The sequence below is a fragment of the Leopardus geoffroyi genome, chromosome D4 (genome assembly GCF_018350155.1).
Source record: "Leopardus geoffroyi isolate Oge1 chromosome D4, O.geoffroyi_Oge1_pat1.0, whole genome shotgun sequence".
NCBI lineage: Eukaryota > Metazoa > Chordata > Mammalia > Carnivora > Felidae > Leopardus > Leopardus geoffroyi.
Window position 1 is genome coordinate 31,804,656 of NC_059342.1, and position 26,858 is coordinate 31,831,513.

General features: G+C 39.7%; 1 protein-coding gene across 3 annotated transcripts; it reads left to right on the plus strand.

The window, feature by feature from the left end:
• The first annotated feature begins 1,391 nt into the window (after positions 1–1,391).
• Positions 1,392–14,129, plus strand: MLANA (melan-A). Of its 3 annotated transcripts, XM_045469241.1 has the most exons (6): positions 1,458–1,506; positions 1,681–1,721; positions 2,823–2,924; positions 7,128–7,224; positions 12,466–12,579; positions 13,842–14,129. In XM_045469241.1, the coding sequence occupies exons 3-6, from the start codon at positions 2,848–2,850 to the stop codon at positions 13,908–13,910; spliced, it is 357 nt and encodes a 118-aa protein (XP_045325197.1). In that variant the 5' UTR covers positions 1,458–1,506; positions 1,681–1,721; positions 2,823–2,847; the 3' UTR covers positions 13,911–14,129. The 3 variants fall into 3 exon arrangements, 2 of the variants coding, with proteins under 2 accessions (XP_045325196.1, XP_045325197.1); XM_045469240.1 differs by lacking the exon at positions 1,681–1,721 and having other exon boundaries at positions 1,392–1,506; XR_006710314.1 differs by lacking the exons at positions 1,458–1,506; positions 1,681–1,721; positions 7,128–7,224; positions 12,466–12,579 and having other exon boundaries at positions 2,820–2,924.
• The last annotated feature ends 12,729 nt before the right edge of the window (positions 14,130–26,858 follow it).

Here is a 26,858-nt window from a genome sequence, read left to right on the forward strand (position 1 = left end):
GAGAAAGAGGAAAACTTGTACACTGCTGGTGGGAATGCAAACTGATGCAGCCATTCTGGAAAACAGTATGGATTTTCCTCAAAAAATTAAAAATAGAACTCCCCTATGACCCAGCAATTGCACTATTAAGTATTTATCCAAAGGATAGAAAAATGCTGATTCGAAGGGGAACATGCACCCCAATGTTTATAGCAGCACTATCAACAATAGCCAAATTATGGAAAGAGTCCAAATGTCCATCAACTGATGAATGGATAAATAAGATATGGTGTATATATACAATGGAATATTATTTGGCGACCAAAAACAATGAAATCTTGCCATTTGTAACAATGTGTATGGAACTAGAGTGTATTATGCTAAGTGAAATAACTCAGTCAGTAAAAGATAAATATCATATGATTTCATTCATAAGTGGAGTTTAAAAAACAGATGAACATAGGGGACAAGAAGGAAACATAAAATAAAAAGAGAAGGAGGTAAACCATAAGAGACTCTTAAATACAGAGAACAAGCTGGAGGGATGTTGGTTGGGGGGATGGGCTAAATGGGTGATGGGCATTAAGGAGGGCACTTGTTGGGATGAACACTGGGTATTAAATATAAGTGATAAATCACTAAATTCTAACAAAATAAATAAAACCCTGATAAATTTTTTAAAAAGTATCTTCTATTTCCTCTTCTTGATCAGAACCAGGTGGGACTAGACGGTCTCCAGGTCTGAGCCTAAAGGCTCTTTAAGTCTTTGAGGTGGGGATAAGGGAGGGTATAGGGTCCCCAGATATATTTTCAGATAAACAATATCTAATTTTTTAAGTAAAAATATGTCCTATCCAGTAAGTGGGGCATAATTATGCTAAAAAAATATTTCATGGGACATAGTTATATTAAAAATTATTCAGTGTTTATCTGAAATTCTAATATAATTGGGCATCCTATATTTTATCTAGCAACCTTAAGGGAGACGGACCAACATTTAAAATAAGTGGCTTCCAAGGGGTGCCTGGGTGGCTCAGTCAGTTAAGCGTCCGACTTCAGTTCAGGTCATGATCTCGCTATTCACGGGAGTTCTAGCCCCGTGATGGGCTCTGTGCCAACAGCTCAGAGCCTGGAGCCTGCTTCAGATTTTGTGTCTCCCTCTCTCTCTGCCCCTCCCCCACTCGCACTCTGTTTCTCTCTCTCTCTCTCAAAAATAAACATTAAAAAGAAACATGTTAAATAATAAACAAACAAACAAACAAACAAATAAAATAAGTGGCTTCCCTAAAAGGAAATCTTGAGATTGGGGAAAACAGAGGCCACAGTGAGAAATGACTTTTTGAGGAGAGGAATGAAGTCAGTTTCTTTCATGCCAATTAAGCAATCACAGGCGACCCTGTCAGAAATCCAAACTCATGACTAACATGGGACTGGAGATCAGGAAAAGAAATTTAAAAGATTAAGAGTCAGAGAAGCAATCTTCACACACAGGGCAAGCCAGCAGACAGAACAATCCCATCCAGGAAGGTAAGAGCATGGCCTTCTCAACCATTGTTTTTGCCCAAGAGAACAGGTTTTGGGGGATTCTGGTGGGCTCCTTTGCCCTCCTTCATTGCTTCCCTGATGCTTGGCTGTCAGCAAAATTTCTCCTCAGTGCATGTAAGTCTTCAGCTACTGAGGGCTCATGAAGTCTCTTCCTAGGTCCTGTTTCTAGACTGCCAAAAAGCAAAGAAGAGAGCCAGGTAAAGCAATCATTCAGGTTACATCCTGATTTTGATTCTGTGTGTGTATTCTCTTGTCATTTGAAAGACTGCTTCTCTTGGTTTGAGTGAGATGAGATGAGGTACATTTGTTGTCCCTATACTGTTTGCAGAGGTTTACATAGATTTACAAAAACAATTTAATGCAGAATCAAGTTTTGTATCTGTAATTTTGATCACAGGGCTCACCCCTACATTATTTACCTGAGATGATCATGAGTTCAACTATAATTTCTTTCTTACAATTGGGAAGGAAAAATTATGCACAAATGCCCCAGTGTAAAGTGTTCATGTGGTGAATTCCCCCTCTGTTCTCCCACTTCTCTCCTACTATTTTAAGCAGGCTCATTAATATAACTCTATTATCAGACCTTTGAAATTCATAAGAATAAGAGGGAAGAAAAATACATACAATAGCAAGGAGAGAAGAGAAACCACTCTTGGTTTCCAACCAGCACACTTTAATCATGACTTCCATAGTTCATGAGCTTTTGTCTATTTGTTTGTATTATGGCTTAAAATTGTGTATTAAAATATATATCATTATAAGACATATACACAAACAGATTTAAGCCCTATTCCTGAGACTTGAATGAGGGAGAAAGAGGATGCTGTGTTCAGCCACATATTCATGTCATCATAACCATCTATTTGGCCAAAGATTGAAATGAAATTAATACCTTTGGAGAGACCTTTCATTAACCAGTTTTGTGCCAAGGAAAGTAGGGAATAAATAAAAATGAATTTTGTTTCTCTACAAGCTTATGGTATAGAGTCACATTGAAGGCAAATGATGAGCATTTCCCCCAGAATAATAACTCAAAGTTTGTTGTTGTTGTTGTTTGCTTTTGTTTGTAGTTTCTTCTTTGAACTTGTTTCAGTTGGTAGAAGTGGTTAGAACCTTGAGCAATCTCCACTTGATATCAATGAAAAAAGCAAGTACAAATCCTTTCCCAGAGAGAAACCAGAGGGTCTTGGGTATTATTAATGTCCACCCGGAGAGAATGTCTTTGTGGATCTTTATGAAGTGCTGAGTGAGATGCTCTGGATGCATTAAACGATGCCTGTGTGCCCCTGCTACAGGTATCCTGTGAACTGTGCCCATAAGATGCCAAAAGAAGAGGCTTACTTCATTCTTGGCTACCCCAAGAAGGGGCACAACCACTCCTACATCACAACTGAAGAGTAAGTTCAAAACTGAACCCAGGGGGGTTTCTAGTTTGCCATTTGCTGACACAGTCTGCTGATTTCCACCAGCACCTGCCTGTCAGTAAATCTCTCTAGTGTTCATTTCTCCAGAGAGTAAAAACCCTGATAATGAGGTGAGGAACCCCCATGATCCTACAAGGGGCTCAGTCAAGCTTCTCTGAGGCCAAACAGGCAAGGAGACAGGAATGATAATCAGTTGGATCTTGGCATTTATTTTTCTGCATCCTTGGCTATAAGGTTTTCACTACAGGTTCCCTGGATGGAAAACGTCTGGATGCAAGATGACACTTTCCTCAAACTTTGTTATGTCTAACCCACTCAGGCTCCTAGAGATGGTCTGCAGACAGAACAAAGGCGAGTTGCCAAAGAGCTAGTGAGAATGAAGGGCAAGTATGTGCGACTCCAACTGCAGACTGACTCCAGGGTGAAGATGGTGGTTATAATTCTGCATCATAATTTATCCTAAGGAAAGCTGTTTGATATTATGAATTAATTAAAAATAAGTATTTATATGATTCAGCATTTCTAAGTGCTAAGCAATGCATAATCAGTCCAAGACACTATCCTTGTCTTTGGAAAAATATTACAGTCTTTTGGATAATTAGGTTCAAGAATAATTTTAGCAAACATAAGTGCTGTAACGGGTTGACAGTCTCCTGGGACACACTCTACATGTACTAGAGTGGGCAAGATTGGTGGGAGGTCAGTTTACACCCTCTGAGTGGAGACTCCAACAGGAAAAAAATGGTACCAGGTTTTTATTTGGACTATCTCTTAAGTTCAGAACTTACTGAAAACTTGCTCTCCCTTGGAAAAGAACTATTTAAAAATCTTTATTAGAGTGAACTAGCAGGGGCAAGCAAGATGTAGAATCCATTAAAGGGACTGAGGAAGAATTTAGGCTGGGAGCATTTCCTTAGAAGACTCTAGTGGGATTCTCTAACATTCCTACGTGGTCAGTGGGGAACTGGGATGGGGAGATCTTCTGAAAAAATGTCTGAAGAGCAAAAATACACTCTTTGGGGTATTTGGGGGGTTACACATATTAGGTAGGATATTGTTTCAGCTTCTGTATAATGATTTAACAAACTGTATCACTGTGAAATGTCAGGAAAGAGAGGTTGAGGGGTTCTCTCAGTTGAAAGGGAATAAGTAATTTATGGAGATTTTAAACTGCAGTTTTCCAGTCGTTGCCACTAGAGAGGCTGATTTCATAGGTCTGGGGGTAGGGGCACAGAGTTGGCACTTTAACCAGCATCTCATGTGACTCTGTTGCAGGAGACATTTGAATGACACTGTAGAGAGCCCTGCCCAGCTGGGTAGTGGATTCTTTTGGTGTGCCTGGCATATCCTGATGTTTTGCACTACTGTATCAGTCACTGGATGTGTGTAAATGCAATGTGACTGTGAATAAAGAAGTAGAACAGAGCTCTGTCTGTGTCAAGATGTCCAAGGGGATGACCACAGACTTGGTGGGTGAAATTAGAGCACAAGCATGCTAGGAATTAAATCAGCTGCCTTCAGTCATGAGAACCCACTGAATGCTTCTTGTGAAAGCTTCACTTCAGGAAAGGGTAATATGGCAGGAAAGAATGATATAGAAGGAAAGGCACTGCTTGGATATCTTAGGCCAGTCACTGTGAATGCTGGTTCTTTCACTTACTAGTTGTGCAGCCTTGGGCGTTTTACCACCTTAAAATGTTAGGGATATCAGCTGTGACATGAACATCATATCTACTTCGGAGGACTAAATGTGAGGATGTGGGGATGAAATAAAAGTCTATATGTGGGGTGCTTAGCACAATGCATGGCACAAATCAGTGCTCAATGAATGGCAGAGAAGCCACTAAGCTGGTGGTGATGTTGATGAATCTTGGTAGGTCTCAGCTTCATGATCCACAAAATAGGTGGACTGGCCTGCATAATTAGGTCAGAGTTTTTATCCAGCACTGTCATCCATCCTGTTTAGAGATGGACAGAATAGACTTAATGCCTCAGCAGCCTTGAGAAGGAGGTGGTCAGGTAGATATTACAGGGCTTCTGTCCAGGAGAAGCCTCAGCTATATCTTGATTTACGTTCAGATGCTCAATCTCCTATAAATCACCCAGCTCTGCAGAGCCTTTCTTTAGCAAGTCACAGCACTCTCCACTTTGATCATGCTATGATGTAGAAAATCAGGCCGATGCCACCTAATTGACAGTGATTATACAGGGAAATCACAGCCTCAGTCACTGTTTCCAGGGCCTCTGTGGTAACTAATGCTTCCCATGGGCCACTGGACACAGGGCTCAAAAGATTGGCTTAGATGCCCAGATTGCATCCTGCTACGATCTTAGTGAAGTTCCATTCTTAGTGAAGCTACAGGTTTGCTCTAGGTTCAGCTCAGACAGTTCTCCCCAGCACTAAGCCTCCTTGTTATATCTTTTAATAACCCATGCCTGGCCAGCTGGGAGGTTCTTATTGAACATCTTTAGAGTCTCTTGACTCCAAAGTCAAGTCGGCTGGCATCTCTGACTTGGCAGCCAAGCAGTCTGGAGAGATAAGTTTGCTTGTCTCAGCATCCCCTGGGCTCTAGTCCCAGCTCAATTCTAAAATATCTTTTCCAGGTCACTTAGGTGAGAACAGAGTAAGCAGTAAGCACTGACCCATCTGGTTCAGTCTTTGGTGATTCTAAACTGGATTCCTGAAGCAAGCAGAGGCCAGATAGCATCTTGTGTAATGGAGTATAAACATGAGACACATATCCTAACAGCTGGGCTAGGCTCTGGCATCCCCATGCAATAGTTACAGTCTTGGGGACCTTTAAATCCAACAAGCCCTACTTCCACCCCTTCAGTCAGAATGTGCCAGCCCTAAGTCCTCAGTGGCTGCTTTAAATACTTTCTCCTCTTCACTATCTTTTCTCTATCCCCAATCAAAACCTACTCTGTAGAAAGTCGCGGATCCCCTCATTCTCATTAGAGTGTCAATGACCCACAAGAGGTGAAAGTAACAGAATATTAAGCTTTTAGGACAAAGGAAAGATGAATCTTTAAAGATGGTATTTCAGGTCTTCAGTTCCAATTGTAAATGAGTAAAAATAATGATGTTGGGGCTAGCATTATGCCCCAAATCCACATATTTATAAATAGTTATCTTAAAAAAGGCATTCAATGGTTTATTCATTTTGAGATGTGAATTTGTAATCACTCATAATTCATTTGTTCATTTTTTATTAATTTGGCCATCCATCCAACTGTCCACTTAGCCATCCATCCATCCACCCATCCATCTTCAAGAAATATTTTTTTGAAACACCAATGTGCCTGACACTTTCTAGGCACTGAGGAAACAAATTAAAACATAAACCAAAAACCAAAAAACTCCTTTGGGACCTCCTCTCCTAGAAGAGACAGGTAAGCACACTGCTGATTACCACTGCAGGGCTGCATATAAGAGAAGACAGGATTGGATGCCATCATCCTGGGAGGGGTGGGTGGTGCTGAATCTTTGAACATGAATTTATTAGTCATGAACAAGGAATAAAGGGGTGAGTTTGGGTCAGAAAAGACACAAACACAAATGAGATAAACTCAAGTTTAAATCCTGGCTCCATCTTGTGCTACCCTCTGTATGATCATCAGCAAGGCACTTCACCTCTAAATCTATTTCCTTATCTGTGAAATGGGATGATAGGTGATGCCTCCTTTGCAGGATTGTTGTAAGAATTAAATAATCTAGGATATGTACAATGTTCATCATGGCATCCGGCTTAGAATAGGTCTTAAGTCAATGTTAATTATCAATCCTTTTTCTGGGTTAATAGTTGGGGAAAATGTTTTAAATAAGTCCTTATGGAAAGAAAAGATAACTCAGTCTCAGTAAATACTTTGTTCATGTAAGGGTCAGTTGCTACTGCACTTCTTGTGCCTGGAACTTGGGTGCTTAGGCCATGCCAGTTAGCCCTATTTCTGTGGGCACACACCTGAGAGACTCCTAAAGAAGTTCCTGTTCCTGGTTACAGATGCTGGAGGCCTGGTGAGCGTTCAGTGTGGTATGGGGTAGGAAACTACTTGGGGGCTGGGAGGTGTTGCTCTGGGCTGGAAAAACTCCTGTGAAGATTGAAGATTGATGCATGTTCATCGCAATCTGGAGCAAGGTTTCTGTACCCAGATGGATTTGTCTATCTCTTGGGCCAGGGCTGCAGGGATTGGAATCCTGACAGTAGTCCTGGGAATTTTGCTGCTCATTGGCTGCTGGTATTGTAGAAGACGAAGTGGATACAGAAGCTTGAGGGTTAGTAAAATTTCCACTGCTGGAATCCCTCTGGATCCAGAATACCCTTCCCTTTCTTTCTTTGAATTTCTGGGGAATGAGATAACATTCTCATGATCACCTCTAGCTCTCCTCTCTGGTTCTGATGAGTCTTTCTCTATACTTCTTTCAAGTCTTCTTTGCTTCTACCTAGGCATGAACCCCAACCAGAAACTTGGCCCATCTCAGTGATTTGATTCACAGCAAACCTGAGTACTTGGCTGTGTATGTAGCTGAGCACTGATAGTTTGTGTGGTGCAAGGACAGAGGTCCTGATACTCTTGCAAAGCAAACAATGGTATGTGAGATGCTCCAGATCTTATCAATCCTTCTGGGAATTCTCACTGGTTCTGTTCTTCAACTTAGTGGCTCGCTCATCTCACCTTGCTGCCTCGCCTGGGAGTTCCAGGTTCTTCTAACTCTGTTATACCAAGCAATTCAGCATGCCTAGGACCTATACAGCCATAAGTACAATGAGGAAATCATCCACCCCTCAGCAGCACAAAGGACCGCTGGGTTTTTAACAGAGCCCATTCTCGTTTGATGACCAATGTAGTTTTGACAGAATTTTTTCTTCTTTACCCACATGAACAGGAAGCTAACAAATTACACAGTCCAGTCTTGGGGAAGTAGTGTCTTCCACACATGGGAAACACCAATTGAATCTTAAACCATTAGAACTATAGGTCTCACTTAGAAGCCAAGTAGCACTTTAACTCTTAAGCATCCAAAGGCTCTCTCCATAGTGAGCAATGGAATGAAAGGAAAGTTGCAATTTCTCTCTTCCTTCCCCCTTCTCCCTTCTCTCTTTCCTCCTCCACCCTCTCTTTTTCTGTCCCTCCACACTTCTCTCCATTTCTCCCTTTATTATTACACATCTGAAAACTTCTGAGTTGATACATAATGGAAAAAATTATCTTTACAGAAGATATTGGAATGTCCCATTCCTCATTCAGCAAACACTTCATTTAGAAGAAAAGGTTCTGTGATGGAGAGGATGGTTGTGAGGGTGGGGTTTGGAGCTTGGCAGTCTGAAGAAGAGAAGGGGAAGATAACAGGTATAGCTTTGAATTCTCCTTGCCAGGAAGCTTGGGCAGTCCCATGTGCCCCTTGCCCTAATGCCCATCTTGCCAGAGTGTCCAAATACAAATCATGAAATACAGTGCAAGTTTGGGGGCCAACACGGCCACTGAGCAGTAGTAGCCCTCCCGTGTGTTGACATTTAGTGGAAAGAAGGAAGTTTATGAGTCTGAATAAGATCCCAAACCAAGTACCACAGGAAAGCCTTGGCTTAGGAGATTAGGGATGGATCTTGTGTTCATATGACACTTCTTTGTGGCTGTTCACAACAGATTAGGGAGGGACTTTGCTCTCTGCCACAGAATTCCATTTGTGCCTCTAGTACAGAGTTAATAGTGCTTTGCAATTGGTTATTTATTTTTTTTGCCTCCTCTACCCCTTATCCTTCCTCCATTTATGTCTTGGGACAGAGAATATTTCTTACTTATCTTTGTACCTCCAGTGCCTGGCCCATAGCAGTCACCCAATTGTATGGCATCAGGATTTGGTCTCATTGTCTGTCATTGACTCGCTTGATGACCTTAGATTTTAACTTCTCTGAGCCTCATTTACTGTATTCTACACCTAGGCACATGTGATATAATATGATATATATCAGTTTTTATTTAATATATATTTTCTTCCATATGTTTATTTAATTCTATATTTGTATATAAAAACACACAATGATTTAAGTCTTTCAAGGAGTAAAAGCTCTACAAATTCAATATGTTGACAACCATTTCCTAACTGGCTTGATGCCACTGGACAAAAATACAATTATTTTTTTCCTTCCTGATTCAACACTCCCATCTTAAACTCAATTAAACCATAACAGAGAGTCTTTAATGTCATAAGCTCAGACACTGTGAACATTTTGCTTAGTAAGGTTTAAGTTCAACCTTACTAGATCAGTGATTTGTAGAGTTTCTGGAATTTTTGTGAGATGGAGCTGTGTTTAAGTTTTCTGGTTCCTGTGGCACCTAAAAAATGCTGTCATTTATTTTTTTTTAATGTTTATTTTTATTTTTGAGAGAGAAAGAGAGACAGAGCATGAGTAGGAGAGGGTCAGAGAGAGAGGAAGACACAATCCAAAGCATACTCCAGGCTCTGAGCTGTCAGCACAGACCCTGATGTGGGGCTCAAACCCATGAGTCATGAGATCATGACCTGAGGTGAAGTCGGACACTTAACCGACTAAGCCACCCAGGTGCCCCCTACTTTTTAAATTAATATTAAAATCTTGTTTTGAGACTTTCATATTTCCTGAAAAGCTGGATTGGGGATCAGTAGTCTAAGAAATTTAGGCAAAATTATGTAAAATAGTGCACTAAATAAATCCTCCCTGCCTCTCTTCAGTGATTCTTTTTTTTTTTTTTTTTCATTTTGAAACCAAAGGACATAAATGACAATAAATGCAAGCTTCAGGTAGCTAAGTTACTCCACCTTTAGCAAACTGCTTTAAGCTTTGAAATGTTTACTTTCCCACTTCCATTGACCATAGAATGGTAGCATGGTTGGTTGGAATTAAGATCTCCTAAAGTGTCTCCATTGACTCACAACTCCCTTTAGCCCTGAAAAACATCTTTTGAAAGAAAAGAGTGCTTTTTGCAGCAACTTGTTTCTGCAGGAAAATGATTTATAAAGGGATGGAAGTTGTTTTTGTATTTACCAACTTTACCTTTCACTTGAAAGTTTAGGACAAAATGCTTTTTGATTCTTGGAGAATTTCTTGGAGAATTTCAAGGCCCCTGCTACAGCTCAGTTGACACTCATGTTTCACTTGTGTTTCTCAATGCTTGATCAGGGGCCCCTGCACTGGGGCTCTTGCTAAAATGCAGATTCTGGGACCCTCTCTGGTGATGGGACCCAGGAAGCTGCCTTTTAAAAAGATTTATTTTTGAGAGACAGGGAGAGAGGCGGTGGCGGGGGGGGGGGCGAGGTGGAGAATCCCAAGCAGGTCCCACACTGTCAGTGCAGAGCCCAATGCGGGTCTCGATCCCATGAACCGTGAAATCATGACCTGAGCTGCAATCAAGAGTCTGACACTTAATGGACTGAGCCATCCAGGCATCCCCAGGAAGATGCCTTTTAAATCGAATGCTGAAGTTTCAGTACAAATGCATAGAATTGGCAGTGAACTAGGGGAGTGGATCATGCCCCTATCCTATAGCAGGTGAGAGATTTACAAAGAAGAAAAAGAATAAAAGTGATAATTGAGGTAAAGGGAGAAAAGGCATTAAATACCTTACCTGTGGGCTGCGAGTTGGGGAGGGGAGCAGCAACTTCCTGCATCCTCACATCAAGATTAGGGCCTTTGCGCATATATCCTTCCAGGGGGTAACATCAATAATAATTTCAGACTAGAGTCTAGGAAAACTACTTCTTTACAGTCTGCAGACTGTGTAGTTATCAGCCCAATCCATGTCTGGCCTGATCTCACTGATATTTCAAACACTTCTCCACTTCTCCCTGAGAAACCTGCCTTAATGCCCTCTTCCAACCTAGTAGACCCCAATGATTAGCCACAGTCTGCAGAAAAGGCTGAAGAACTGCTAATATCCTCACAGCCTCCTTGTTCCAGTCCCTCTCAGCCAGTACCACAGAATGCATACCGCTAATGCCCTACTGGCTAGATTTGGCTCACTGGTGTTTGGGACTGTATTAAAAAAAAAAATTGAATTAGGTACTAAAATTTAAAAGTAGTATGTTACATAAAAATCTCAATTTCCAGTTTCTTTTTAAAAATCAAGAGATCTAGCAAAAACTGGCAGCTATATAGTGGTTGTCCCTTTAGATGAGATACTCTCCCTCCTTTTCTATGGCCCCCACCTGGCCCCTTTCCTCCCCCTTAGCATTACCTGCCTGGTCCTTCTAAGGATCTGAATAGAGCTGGGTTGCCTGGGGGCAGGCAATAAAGAGGCGCATTGTCTGCATAGCACTCGTTCTCCATGTGACCCTGGATCATCAGTTTTGACAGTATCACCTGGGAACTTGTTGGAAATGCGCATTATGGGCCTCACCCTAGTGTCAGAAAGTCTGGATGTGGGTCTGCCAATCTGGGTTTAACAAGCCTTCAGGTAATACTGATGCATGCTAAAATTTGAGAACCACCACTATGGAGAATTTAACAAAAATAAAAGCAACTAAAACTATGCTTTTTATTATCATAATGTGCTAGTAATTTTAAACTATGTCAGTGATGAAATATTCCACCTCACTATGGTGGACCACTCCTGAAGTCCCCACTTGGGTATGTTTCTCTGTCCTGCACAATTTGTTGTTATTATATTCTAGGGATGGAGGGTATCACCTTGTAAACCTATGCAAAGCACCAAACTAAGCTTTCACCCACCCCTCCCCATGATAACTCAGGGTGCATAATTTATTCCTTGACTAGTCATCATGTTGCAGCTTAACTTGGAAGCTCAGGCTACAACCACAGTATTTCTACCACAACATATGCATTTGTAGCATTTTAAAGATATTTTGCTGTCATTATGGGGAAGGCAGAAATAGTCAGTGTGTCCCTGCTGCCAAGTTTCTCAAAAGTTTTTTTCTCACTGAGATACCTCACTAGCTTTGACCACCTCCACTCAATATCATTCTCTGAGGTTCATTTTTTAGATTGATTCTTTTTCTCTTTCCCTTCAAGAATATTCATTGACGAACTAATGGGTATCAGGCACTGTACTAAGTGCTTTACCTTTAGTTTTAATTTCTACAACTCTGAGAGGTAGGTGCATACTACAGATGCACAAATACTGGAATTCAGACAGGCAAAATGACTACTAGCCTGAAACACACTGCACATAAGTGGCAGAACAAAGATTAAAACCCATTCTTCTTCTTCTTTTTTTTTTTTTTTTTATAAGTTTATTTATTTATTTTGAGAGGCAGGGTGAGGGGAGAAGTAGAGGAAGAAGGAGAGAAAGAATCCCAAGCAGGCTCAGTGCTGTCAGCACAGAGCCTGACATGGGGCTTCATCTCACAAACTGAGAGATTATGACCTGAGCCCAGATCAAGAATTGGGTGGTCAACCAACTGAGCCACCCAGGCATCCTGATTAAAACCCATTCTTAAAATTTCAACTTCCTTCTCTTTTCTTTATTGAACTCAATTATTTTTTTCTCAACCACTGACCTTCATGCATGCACATTTCAGGACAAAAGCATTCACGCTGGCACTCGAAGTACCTTAACAAGGAGATGTCCACGTGAGGGGTTTGGTCACCAGGATAGCAAGCTGCCTTTTCAAGAGAATAATTGTGAACCTGTGGTAGGTTTAGATCCTATATCTTGGTGTTTCTGTATGGCTGTTTTTAACTCAAATGAATAAAATTATTCCAATTTAAAAAGCAAGGACAATATGAATATACATAATGCTACTGAACTGTACACTTAAAAATGTTAATTAAAATGGTAAAATTTATGTTATATATATATATATATATGTATGTATATATAAACATAAGTAATAACATAATAAGCATAACAAAAACATAAATAAACAAAATACATAACAAATAAACAAAAAACACAATAACAAAGATAAAAATGGGGAAGCCCAGAGATTGTCTTAAATCATGTCCTCTTTTACTCAGATTTTTTAGGTCCATGATCTTATGTGTATAAGATCCAAAGGAAGAAAAGTTTGTTCTGCATACAATATCTTTTTTGTCTTATGTTTTTAGTATATTTGCCTTTTTCTGAATATAGATATATCTAGGGGAGAAAAAAAAGCATCTGTTATTAATTGTATAGAGCTGTGCAGTCCGAAAGGGTAGCCACTAGCCACATGTGGCTATGGAGCATTTGTAACAAAGTAGTTTAAATTACAATGTACTGTAACACATACCAGATTTCAAAGATTTAGTATGAAGAAAAAAATATAAATAATTCATTAATGATTTTTATATCAATTACATGTTGAAATGATATTTTGATATATGGGATTAAATAATTAAGATTAATTTTACCTGTTTATTCTTATTTTGTAATGTGGATACTAGAAATGTTTAAATCTCATATGTGGTATACTCTATTTCTATTGTGTGCACTGGTATAGGTGCAGTATATCATAATGGTGGAGAGAATGGACTCTGGAGCCAAATTGCTGTGAAATTGTGTGACCTTGAACAAGTGACTTAACCTCAGTTTTCCAACCTGTAACATGAAAACACTCTAGAATTCTAAATTTTGAGCATTAAATAAAGGCCTGGCACATTTTTGCTATACTGATGATAGCACTGGCCTTTAGATACACAAGATACACAAGGATGTATCTATGTGGTATAAATGTAATGTATATTAGTGGCTTTAAAAACAGTGTTCAAGAACTCACTAGCTAGGGCTTGGGACTTAAACTGACAAAGGTAATGCAGGTATAAATAAGTTTTTGAGATTCTGGGAAGCCTGTGGACACTTACAAGTTTCTGTCCAGAGAAATAGCATAGTTATGATGCTAACCATTAACTCTACCCTCTCCCAGAACATACGCACTGTTGCCAAGCCCATACTCTCCCTTTCTCATTCTCACAGGTTCCCAATGCTCCACCTGCCTATGAGAAACTCTCTGCAGAACAGTCACCACCACCTTATTTCCCGTGAGAATGCTGAGAGGTGCTGAAATGATTTCCCTTACAATTTTGCTGGAATTTAATATGGACATCTAATATTCTGCTTTGGAATGCTGTAGAAACAGTGTAAATCATCCCTAATAATAAGCTTAGTATTAAATTGTTAGTAGAGCAACTAGTAATACTAATTGGGGAAATTATGAGAAATATTAAAATGGAAAAAACCTTGTTAATAAACACTATAATGATACTATTTGCATAATTTTATGAGACAGAATTCAAGTGTGTATTCTGGCACCATTAAATCTCTTCTTTGTTGAAATCTGGCTAACAACTAAGAAACTACCATTCTGATTTTTGAAGAAGCAGCATCTTGGCCAATAAGAACTCTAACAAAATTGCTGCACATGAGTCTGTGGCATGGAGTACTTGCAAAGGATATCTTTATAGGTTTAAGACAAATTTGACCTACCAAATTATAGTCACATTCAGAAAAGTATCAGTAATATCTCTTTGTGGTCTACAATTCCATGATACTACAATAACATACTGCAGAGATCCTGTATCTTCATACATAGAATCCAGTTCTAATTACATTTCACTTCAAGACTCAATACTATCATAATTAATGATAAAAAGTTTCTGTTAAACCAGAAGGTGGTGTAAGGATTTAAATAAGATACTGTAGGCTTCTGGGAAGATGACGGCATAGGAGGATGCTGAGCTCACCGCGTCCTGCAGGTCACTTAGATTCCATCCACACCTGCCTAAATAACCCAGAAAATTGCCAGAAGACTAGCAGAATGGATTCTCTGGAGCCAAGCGTAGATGAGAGGTCCACGGAAGGGGGTAGGAAGGATGGAGAGGCGGTGCACGCTACAGGGACTGGCGGGATGCAGCTGGGGCAGAGGGGCGGCCCGCCAGCAAAGCAGAGCCCCCAAGTCTGGCTTGCAAAAACAGAGGGGCCAGACGGAATGTGTTCTGACAGCAAGCAGGACTTAACATCTGGAAGGTTATAAGTTAACAGCTCTGCTCGGAGAGCAAGAGGGCTGGAGGACAACAGGAGGGAGAGGTGTTGAGCCCCTGACGACAGAGTGCAGCTTGGTGGGGAACAAAGACGCTCAACAGCGCCATCTCCCTTGCCCATCCCCCAGCCAAAATCCCAAAGGGAACCAGTTCCTGCCAGGGAACTGGCTTGCACCACACAAACACCAAACGCTGTGATTCTGTGGTTCCATCCCTCCGGGGGGTCTGACTCCCTCCTGGTGCCGCAGGGCCCCTCCTGAAAGGGATCTCTGAAGGATAAGCTAGCTGAGCCTGCCCCTCCTGCCCCCATGCACCTTGCCGATCCTCCCCAGCTAATACACCAGATCCCCAGCACCACAAGCCTGGCAATGCGCAAGTAGCCAAGACAGCTACGCCACACCACAGTGAATCCCACCCCTAGGAGAGGGGAAGAGAAAGTACACACCTGTCTGACTGTAGCCCCAGCGGTGGGCTGGGGGCAGACATCAGGTATGACTGCGACCCGCCCACCAACCCAAGTTATTCAAGACAGCACAGGGGAAGTGCTCCGCAGTCCCGCACCACTCCAGAGACTATCCAAAATGACGAAACAGAAGAATTTCCCTCAAAAAAACCTCCAGGAAATAACCACAGCTAATGAACTGATCAAAAACGATTTAAAAAATATAACAGAAAGGGAATTTAGAATAATAGTCATAAAATTAATCACTGGGCTTGAAAACAGTATAGAGGACAGCAGAGAATCTATTGCTACAGAGATCAAGGGACTAAGGAACAGCCAGGAGGAGCTAAAAAATGCTATTAACGAGCTGCAAAATAAAATGGAGATGACCACAGCTCGGATTAAAGAGGCAGAGGAAAGAATAGGTGAACTAGAAGATAAAGTTATGGAAAAAGAAGAAGCTGAGAAGAAGAGAGATAAAAAAAATCCAGGAGTATGAGGGGAAAATTAGAGAACTAAGTGATGCACTAAAGAGAAATAATCTATGCATAACTGGTATTCCAGAGGAGGAAGAGAGAGGGAAAGGTGCTGAAGGTGTACTTGAAGAAATAATAGCTGAGAACTTCCCTGATCTGGGGAAGGAAAAAGGCATTGAAATCCAAGAGGCACAGAGAACTCCCTTCAGACGTAACTTGAATCGATCTTCTGCACGACATATCATAGTGAAATTGGCAAAGTACAAGGATAAAGAGAAAATTCTGAAAGCAGCTAGGGATAAACGTGCTCTAACACATAAAGGGAGACCTATAAGACTCGTGACTGATCTCTCTACTGAAACCTGGCAGGCCAGAAAAGAATGGCAGGAAATCTTCCATGTGATGAAAGAAAAAATATGAAGCCAAAAATCTTTTATCCAGCAAGTCTGTCATTTAGAATAGAAGAAGAGATAAAGGTCTTCCGAAACAAACAAAAACTGAAGGAATTCATCACCACCAAACCAGCCCTACAAGAGATCCTAAGGGGGATCCTGTGAGACAAAGTACCAGAGACATCGCTACAAGCATGAAACCTACAGACATCATAATGACTCTAAACACATACCTTTCTATAATAACACTGAACGTAAATGGACTAAATGCGCCAACCAAAAGACATAGGGTATCAGAATGGATAAAAAAACAAGACCCATCTATTTCCTGTCTACAAGAGATTCATTGTAGACCTAAGGACACCTTCAGATTGACAGTGAAGGGATGCAGAACTATTTATCATGCTACTGGAAGTCAAAAGAAAGCTGGAGTAGCCATACTTATATCAGACAAACTAGACTTTAAATTAAAGGCTGTAACAAGAGATGAAGAAGGGCATTATATAATAATTACAGGTTCTATCCATCAAGAAGAACTAACAATTATAAATGTCTATGCACCGAATACAGGAGCCCCCAAATATAGAAAACAATTACTCACTAACATAAGCAACCTTATTGATAATAATGTGGTAATTGCAGGGGACTTTAACACCCTACTCACAGCAATGGATATCATCTAGACACACGGTCAATAAAGAAACAAGGGCCCTGAATGATACATTGGATCAGATGGACTTGACAGATATATTTAGAACTCTGCATCCCAAAGCAAAGGAATATACTTTCTTCTCAAGTGCACATGGAACATTCTCCAAGATAGATCACATACTGGGTCACAAAACAGCCCTTCATAACTATACAGGAATGGAGATCATACCATGCATACTTTCAGACCACAATGCGATGAAGCTTGAAATCAACCACAGGAAAAAGTCTGGAAAACCTCCAAAAGCATGCAGGTTAAAGAACACCCTAGTAAAGAACGAATGGGTCAACCAGGCAATTAGAGAACAAATTAAAAAAATATATGGAAGCAAACGAAAATGAAAATACAAGAATCCAAACGCTTTGGAATGCAGCGAAGGCAGTCCTGAGAGGAAAATACATTGCAATCCAGGCCTATCTCAAGAAACAAGAAAAATCCCAAATACAGAATCTAACAGCACACCTAAAGGAAATAGAAGCAGAGCAGCAAAGACACCCCAAACCCAGCAGAAGAAGAGAAATAATAAAGATCAGAGCAGAAATAAACAATATAGAATCTAAAAAAACCATAGAGCAGATCAATGAAACCAAGAGTGGTTTTTTTTGAAAAAATAAACAAAATTGATAAACCTCTAGCCAGGCTTCTCAAAAAGAACAGGGAGATGACACAAACAGATAAAATCATGAATGAAAATGGAATTATTACAACCAACCCCTCAGAAATACAAGCAATTATCAGGGAATACTATGAAAACTTATATGCCAACAAACTGGACAACCTGGAAGAAATGGACAAATTCCTAAACACCCACACTCTTCCAAAACTCAATCAGGAGGAAATAGAAAGCTTGAACAGACCCATAACCAGCGAAGAAATTCAATCAGTTATCAAAAATCTCCCAAAAAATAAGAGTCCAGGACCAGATGGCTTCCCTGGGGAATTCTACCAGACATTTAAAGCAGAGATAATACCTATCCTTCTCAAGCTATTCCAAAAAATAGAAAGGGAAGGAAAACTTCCAGACTCATTCTATGAAGCCAGTATTACTTTGATTCCTAAACCAGACAGATACCCAGTAAAAAAAGAGAACTACAGGCCAACATCCCTGATGAATATGGATGAAAAAATTCTCAGTAAGATACTAGCAAATCGAATTCAACAGCATATAAAAAGAATTATTCACCATGATCAAGTGGGATTCATTCCTGGCATGCAGGGCTGGTTCAACATTCGCAAATCAATCAACGTGATACATCACATTAAGAAAAGAAAAGATAAGAACCATATGATCCTGTCAGTCGATGCAGAAAAGGCATTTGACAAAATTCAACATCCTTTCTTTTTTTTTTTTTTCAACGTTTTTATTTATTTTTGGTACAGAGAGAGACAGAGCATGAACGGGGGAGGGGCAGAGAGAGAGGGAGACACAGAATCGGAAACAGGCTCCAGGCTCTGAGCCATCAGCCCAGAGCCCGACGCGGGGCTCGAACTCACGGACCGCGAGATCGTGACCTGGCTGAAGTCGGACGCTCAACCGACTGCGCCACCCAGGCGCCCCTCAACATCCTTTCTTAATAAAAACCCTCGAGAAAGTCGGGGTAGAAGGAACATACTTAAACATCATAAAAGCCATTTATGAAAAGCCCACAGCTAACATTATCCTCAATGGGGAAAAACTGAGAGCTTTCCCCCTGAGATCAAGAACACGACCTAGATGTCCACTCTCACCACTGTTGTTTAACACAGTGTTGGAAGTTCTAGCATCAGCAATCAGACAACAAAGGGAAATCAAAGGCATCAAAATTGGCAAAGATGAAGTTAAGCTTTCACTTTTTGCAGATGACATGATATTATACATGGAAAATTCGATAGACTCCACAAAAAGTCTGCTAGAACTGATTCATGAATTCAGCAAAGTTGCAGGATACAAAATCAATGTACAGAAATCAGTTGCATTCTTATACAGTAATAATGAAGCAACAAAAAGACAAATAAAGAAACTGATCCCATTCACAATTGCACCAAGAAGCATAAAATACCTAGGGATAAATCTAACCAGAGATGTACAAGGTTTGTATACTGAAAACTATAGAAAGGTTATGAAGGAAATTGAAGAAGATATAAAGAAATGGAAATACATTCCATGCTCATGGACTGGAAGAATAAATATTGTTAAAATGTCAATACTACCCAAAGCTATCTACACATTCAATGCAATCCCAATCAAAATTGCACCAGCATTCTTCTCGAAGCTAGAACAAGAAATCCTAAAATTCATATGGAACCACAAAAGGCTCCGAATAGCCAAAGAAATTTTGAAGAAGACCAAAGCAGGAGGCATCACAATCCCAGACATCAGCCCCTAATACAAAGGTGTAATCATCAAGACAGCATGGTTTTGGCACAAAAACAGACACATAGACCAATGGAATAGAATAGAAACCCCAGAATTGGACCCACAAATGTATGGCCAACTAATCTTTGACGAAGCAGGAAAGAACATCCAGTGGAAAAAAGACAGTCTCTTTAACAAATGGTGCTGGGAGAACTGGACAGCAACATGCAGAAGAATGAAACTAGACCACTTTCTTACACCATTCACAAAAATAAACTCAAAATGGATAAAGGACCCGAATGTGAGACAGGAAACCATCAAAACACTAGAGGAGAAAGCAGGAAAAGACCTCTCTGACCTCAGCCACAGCAATTTCTTACTTGACACATCCCCAAAGGCAAGGGAATTAAAAGCCAAAGTGAACTATTGGGACCTCATGAAGATAAAAAGCTTCTGCCCTGCAAAGGACACGATCAACAAAACTAAAAGGCAACTGACGGAATGGGAAAAGATATTTGCAAATGACATATCGGACAAAGGGCTAGTATCCAAAATCTATAAAGAGCTCACCAAACTGCACACCCGAAAACCACATAACCCAGTGAAAAATGGGCAGAAAACATGAATAGGCACTTGTCTAAAGAAGACATCCAGATGGCCAACAAGCACATAAAAAGATGCTCAACATCGCTTCTCATCAGGGAGATACAAATCAAAACCACACTCAGATATCACCTCACACCAGTCAGAGTGGCCAAAATGAACAAAACAGGAGACTATAGATGCTGGAGAGGATGTGGAGAAACGGGAACCCTCTTGCACTGTTGGTGGGAATGCAAACTGGTGCAGCCACTCTGGAGAACAGTGTGGAGGTTCCTCAAAAAATTAAAAATAGACCTACCCTACGACCCAGCAGTAGCACTGCTAGGAATTTACCCAAGGGATACAGGAGTACGGATGCATAGGGGCACTTGTACCCCAATGTTTAAACAGCACTCTCAACAATAGCTAAATTATGGAAAGAGCCTAAATGTCCATCAACTGATGAATGGATAAAGAAATTGTGGTTTATATACACAATGGAGTACTATGTGGCAATGAGAAGGAATGAAATATGGCCCTTTGTAGCAACGTGGATGGAACTGGAGAGTGTGATGCTAAGTGAAATAAGCCATACAGAGAAGGACAGATTCCATATGTTTCCACTGCTATGTGGATCCTGAGAAACATAACAGAAGACCATGGGGGAGTGGAAGGGGGAAAAAAGTTAGAGAGGGAGGGAGCCAAACCATAAGAGACTCTTCAAAACTGAGAACAAACTGAGGGTTGATGGGGGGTGGGAGGGAGGGGAAGGTAGGTGATGGGCATTGAAGAGGGCATCTTTTGGGATGAGCACTGGGTGTTGTATGGAAACTAATTTGACAATAAATTTCATATAATATAAAAAAAATTAAAAAAAAAAGATACTGTAGTTTGGCTGATGTCTTGCCTTAAATGTTCCAATGGCAGTTTAGCTACTTTGGGCTCCCAAAGCCCTCTCAAAAAAAAAAAAAAAATATATATATATATATATATATATACATATATATATATACATATACATATATATATATATACATATACATATAATATATATATATATATATGTAATCAAAAAGGATCAGAGATTTTGGAATGGTATGGAATGGTGCATAATAACATTAATTTTTTTTGTTGACATCTACTTGTCATCTCTACTATTGTTTATCTAATATTTATTCTTTCAGTCAACTCATTAAAAATTTTTTTTTGTCTTGAATTTACATCACAACCCTAAATGGAAAATCAGTATCATTTTCCATAAGTAGAAGATAATGCTAAAAATGAAGATAATGAAAGTATTTTTATTCACACTTAGAAGGTTACTGATGATCACAGAAGGCCGTCAACCTGAGACCTGCTCTTTTTATTAAAGAGGGAGATTAGCAAGAATCAAAGAGCTTTCAACATAATTAAAAGACTTGCAAGAGAAAGTTATGACTGCCTCACTGTATGACTTAGCGTTTTTTAATGCTGAATCAGTAAACCACCTAAAGTCATCTTGTATCATTGGAAATACTAGGGTAGCAGAATTGTTTCATTTTCTACAAAAGACACGATTGCACTGAAAAGAAAAAACACTGAATAAACAGACTTTTACACATTGAAAAAAATCATTGAACAAAATGCTGAAATACCTACATACTGTTCCTGATTCTGTTGTCTTACCACTTAAAATAAGCCTTCTCCCTCCCCTTTTCAAACAAATGAGCTCTAAATAAAGTAAACATCAACAGGCATTTGGTCAGCTCCTTGCAATCCCTAGTCTAAGCCTCAATCCTCCACCTCTATAGAAGTATGTGTGGCTTGAGCCCTGGGCCTCTCTAGCATCTCCAGACCATCATTGCTGAGAGTGCTCTCCTTTACCCATGGAAAAAGGCTCTCTTCACAAAGTCCTTCAAACTAGCATCCTAGGTGATGAACAAGGAGGACTGAGAGATTCCCTGAGGGAGTCTGATTGTTTTTACAGTTAAAAGCAGACACCCTTTCAGGAGAAAAAAAGTCATCTCAAGTGACTGATGCCAAAACATCTTAAGAGCAATTCAGAAGAACATTCTTCATGGCATGTTTGGATAAAAACATTCATTTTTAAGAAAGCTTAAAATTGCTATTCTAAGAAGCTGTGCAATGTAAGAAAAAGTATAGGAAATGAACAGAAGACAATGCTTGACAACTTGAAAACAGAAATGAAAGAGGCTTTAAATTATAAAGAGAGCCTATTAAAATCTCTAAAACAGCACTGAAGACAAGTTTGCCTGCTCTCTTTAGAGAAGGTTACATGGATGATGGCAACTTGAAATCAGACAAAGAGAAAGAAAACTGAGACTCCCTAAACTGCCAATCAGAAGTTAACTTGGAGAAATACATTGATGCTATTAATTTTTAAATAAGGCTTGAAGGAGAATGACAAAGACAATCTAAAAAGTGAAGAAAATTAATCAATTGCTTATAATTCAAATAAAAGGTCTCCAAACTGAACAAACACCTTTGCAGTCTAAAAATACTGCTTGAAATTGAGATTCAAAAACTTCAGCTAAAACTTCAAATACTACCTGAACTACACCAAGAACATGCAATGCATATCTGTAGAAAATCCATCAAGGAGAGACTTTACAGTTTAGAAATAAAGAAGAAACTTCCCAAAGTATATGAAGCCGCATACATCAGAAGTATGACTCCTATAGGTAGATGGTCTTGAGAAATAGTTGGAAAGAAGTACTTCCTTTTACCAAAGCTGGATTGTCTCCCATGAGAAAAGAGCACCTTGGCTGAGTCAAATCTCACTGAGCTAAGAAAAAAATCACAACAAACAAAAATTAGCTGAAGAAGTGTAAATTTCAGCTTTTCCCAAGTGGCCTCCACTGCTCCACAGGTAGTCCTGGGCAGAGGCTAGAGAGTATCAGGGGACTCCCTGAATCATCAGGTCCCCAAGGAAAGAGGAAGATTGAACTGTAAGGGCTCAGGTATCTGAGTCACCTGTAAGTTTGATTCAGGTTTATAGTAGCCAAGTCCTAAACATCCACAGCAGGACATCTGTCTTTTCTCTTTAAAAATAATTTAGAGCAGGGGCACCTGGGTGGCTCAGTCGGTTGAGTGTCTGACTTCAGCTCAGGTCATGATCTTACAGTTTGTGGGTTCGAGCCCTGTGTTGTGCTCTGTTCTGACAGCTCAGAGCCTGGAGCTTGCTTCGGATTCTGTGTCTTCCTCTCTCTCTCTGACCCTCCCCTGCTCACACTCTGTCTCTCTCTCAAAAATAAACATTTAAAAAAAATAATTTAGAGCAATCTCTTTTTAGTTTAACTATTGTTACTTAATTGATGCTATATTTGCCCAAATTCAAGTTTGACAGAATTATAATTCCTAAGATAGCGTTTTACCAATCTAGATGGTTTTAATAAAATTCTTATGGACATTAGAACATTTATTTAGATATTACAGAATTAGATCCAAATAAGTATTGTATTTAGATTGAACTAAATGGTCTACTATTACTTAAGCCACAACTTAAGTTAACTTCTACATAATCAGGGAAAAACATTTAATCAATAAATTCCAGGGGCGCCTGGGTGGCTCAGTCGGTTAAGTGTCCGACTTCAGCTCAGGTCACGATCTCGCGGTCCGTGAGTTCGAGCCCCGCGTCGGGCTCTGTGCTGACTGCTTAGAGCCTGGAGCCTGCTTCCGATTCTGTGTCTCCCTCTCTCTCTGCCCCTCCCCCGTTCATGCTCTGTCTCTCTCTGTCTCAAAAATAAATAAACGTTAAAAAAAATTTTTTTTAAATAAATTCCATATATATATGTTATGAGCTGTTTGAAGAAATCTGTAAAAATATTTATCTAATAAATTTTAGTTAAAAAAATATAAAACAAGAAACCCACCAAAAACAAAACCCTAAACCAAATTACCCCCCCCCCCCCAACTAAACCTATTAGTCTTTTAAGTTTTTTTTAGCACTAGATTCAGATAATTTAGGGCAGATAAAATTTTGTTCATGATATTCTTTGCTGTTACAATGTTTCTAAATTTTATGCAATCAAAATAAATTCTTTCCCTTAAAAAACATTTTTCTATCCTTCTCAATCCAAATACAGGTTTCCCCAATTATTTGAAAGTAGACAGTTCTTATGAAAACTTTGAAGCCAACATGGGGTAAACTGAAGAGATGATTACCATTAACTACATGGAAAAGTTTTTAGCCATCCCAGATCCCCAAAATAACCTCTTAGGCTACTTTGATACCTTAGGACACATCTTGGTAACAGATATAAAGCAAACTGACAAAGCACAGGTACTCACAGGTCAAAGCTATGGCGACTTGAAGCTGAGAAGTTCCCAGGGAAGGAGCTTGGTGGTGCCTCTCACTGCTTGGGGTGCCTGCTGTTTCTATAAAGGCTCAATGCAAAACAAACGATGAGTGCTGTTTTTGCTTTTCTCCGTTTTTTTTTGTAAAAGTGAAAATCCTCTTTGGACTTCTTTTGGTTAGCGAAAACAGGTACTAATGCAGGTCTTTTGTAAAAGTAAAGCAGCATGATGTGAACTTTCGAAAATGGTCAGAAACCTGTAGTTTCTCTTTTTCTCACTTCTCTGTTGCAAGCTACCATCACTGCCAGATAAAAGGTCTTCATACTACTTTCTTGACTTACCTAGTAACTTCCTAATTGGCATGTCTCTAGTCAGGTAAATGATAGCAGCTACTTTTTATTAAACGTTTACTTTGTGGCAGACTTTGGGCCAAGTGTGTTACATAAATTATTACATGTAATCTTCACAGCAACGCTGCAAGGTAAATTAACTGATCTTCATCTTACATGTGAATGTTAATACCTTTGCCTCAAAAGCTTCAATACCATCCCAATGGTACATTACAACAATGTACAACATCCCAACAATACATTAAAAAAACTGTTCACCACAACCAAGTGGGATTTAAACCTGGTTCAATATCCACAAAACAATCAATGTGATTCATCACATCAATAAAAGAAAGGATAAGAACCACATGATCCTCTCAATAGATGCAGAGAAAGCAGAAAGCATTTGACAAAATACAGCATCCTTTCTTCATAAAAACCCTCAAGAAAGTGGGGATAGAAGGATCATACCTTGAGATCATAAAAGCCATATATGAAAGACCCTACGCTAATACCATCCTCAATGGGGAAAAACTGAGAGCTTTCCCTGTAAGGTCAGGAACAAGATAGGGATGTCCACTCTCGCCACTGTTATTCAACATAGTATTGGAAGTCTTAGCTTCAGCAATCAGACAACACAAAGAAATAAAAGGCATCCAAATTGGCCAGAAGGAGGTCAAACCTTCACGCTTCGCAGATGACGTGATACTTTATATGGAAAACCCAAAAGATTCCACCAAAAAAACTGTGAGAACTGATCCATGAATTCAGTAAAGTTGCAGGATATAAAATCAATGCACAGAAATCGGTTGCATTCCTATACACCAACAATGAAGCAAAAGAGAAATCAAGAAATTGATCTCATTTACAATTGCACCAAAAATCATAAAATACCTAGGAATAAATCTGACCAAAGAGGTGAAAAATCTATATATTGAAAACTATAGAAAGCTTATGAAAAAAATTGAAGAAGACACAAAAAAATGGAAAAAGATTCCATGTTCCTGGTTAGGAAGAACAAATATTGTTAAGATGTCAATACTACCCAAAGCAATCTACATATTCAATGCAATCCCTACCAAAATAACACCAGCATTCTTCACAGAGCAGAACAAATAATCTTAAAATTTGTATGGAACCAGAAAAGACCCTGAATAGCCAAAGCAATCTTGAAAAAGAAAACCAAAGCAGGAGGCAACACAAGTCTGGACTTCAAGCTGTATTACAAAGCTGTAATCATCAAGACAGTAGGATACTGGAACAAAAACACTCAGATCAATGGAACAGAATAGAGAACACAGAAATGTACCCACAAACGTATGGCCAACTAATCTTTGACAAAGCAGGAAAGAATATCCATTGGAATAAAGATGGTCTCTTCAGCAAGTGGTGCTGGGAAAACTGGACAGCGACATGCAGAAGAATGAACCTGTACCACTTTCTTACACCGTACGCAAAAATAAACTCAAAATGGATGAAAGACCAAATGTAAGACAGGAAGCCATCAAAATCCTCAAGGAGAAAGCAGGCAAAAACCTCTTTGACCTTGGCCACAGCAACTTCTTACTCAACAACTTACTCTCCGGAGGCAAGGGAAACAAGTGCAAAAATGAACTACTGGGACCTCATCAAAATAAAAAGTTTCTGCACAGTGATCGAAACAATCAGCAAAACTAAAAGGCAACCAACAGAATGGGAGAAGATATTTGCAAATGACATATCAGATAAAGGGTTAGTATCCAAAATCTATAAAGAACTTATCAAACTCAACACCCAAAAAACAAACAATCCAGTGAAGAAATGGGCAAAAAACATGAATAGACACTTCTCCAAAGAAGACATCCAGATGGCCAACTGACACATGAAAAAATGCTCCACATCACTCATCATCAGGGAAATACAAATCAAAACCACAATGAGATACCACCTCACACCTGTCAGAATGGCTAACATTAACAACTCAGGCAACAACAGATGTTGGCAAGGATGCGGAGAAAGAGGATCTCTTTTGCATTGTTGGTGGGAATGCAAGCTGGTACAGCCACTCTGGAAAACAGTATGGAGGTTCCTCAAAAAATTAAAAATAGAACCACCTTAGACCCAGCAATTGCACTACTAGGCATTTACCAACGGGATACAGGTATGTTTTGAAGGGGCACGTGCACCCCAATGTTTATAGCAGGGCTATCAATGATAGGCAAAGTATGGAAAGAGCCCAAATGCCCATCAACAGATGGAGGGATAAAGAAGACGTGGTATGTATGTATACACACACACACACACACACACACACACACACACACACACACAATGGAGTATTACTCAGCAATGAAAAAGAATGAAATCTTGCCATTTGCAATTACGTGAATGGAACTAAAGGGTTACTATGCTA

Coding starts and splice junctions, on each gene's coding strand:
- MLANA (XM_045469240.1), top strand. CDS start 2,848: ATGCCAAAAGAAGAGGCTTACTTCATTCTTGGCTACCCCAAGAAGGGG. Junction 7,225..12,465: donor GTGGATACAGAAGCTTGAGG/GTTAGTAAAATT, acceptor TGCACATTTCAG/GACAAAAGCATTCACGCTGG. Junction 12,580..13,841: donor AGAATAATTGTGAACCTGTG/GTAGGTTTAGAT, acceptor TCATTCTCACAG/GTTCCCAATGCTCCACCTGC.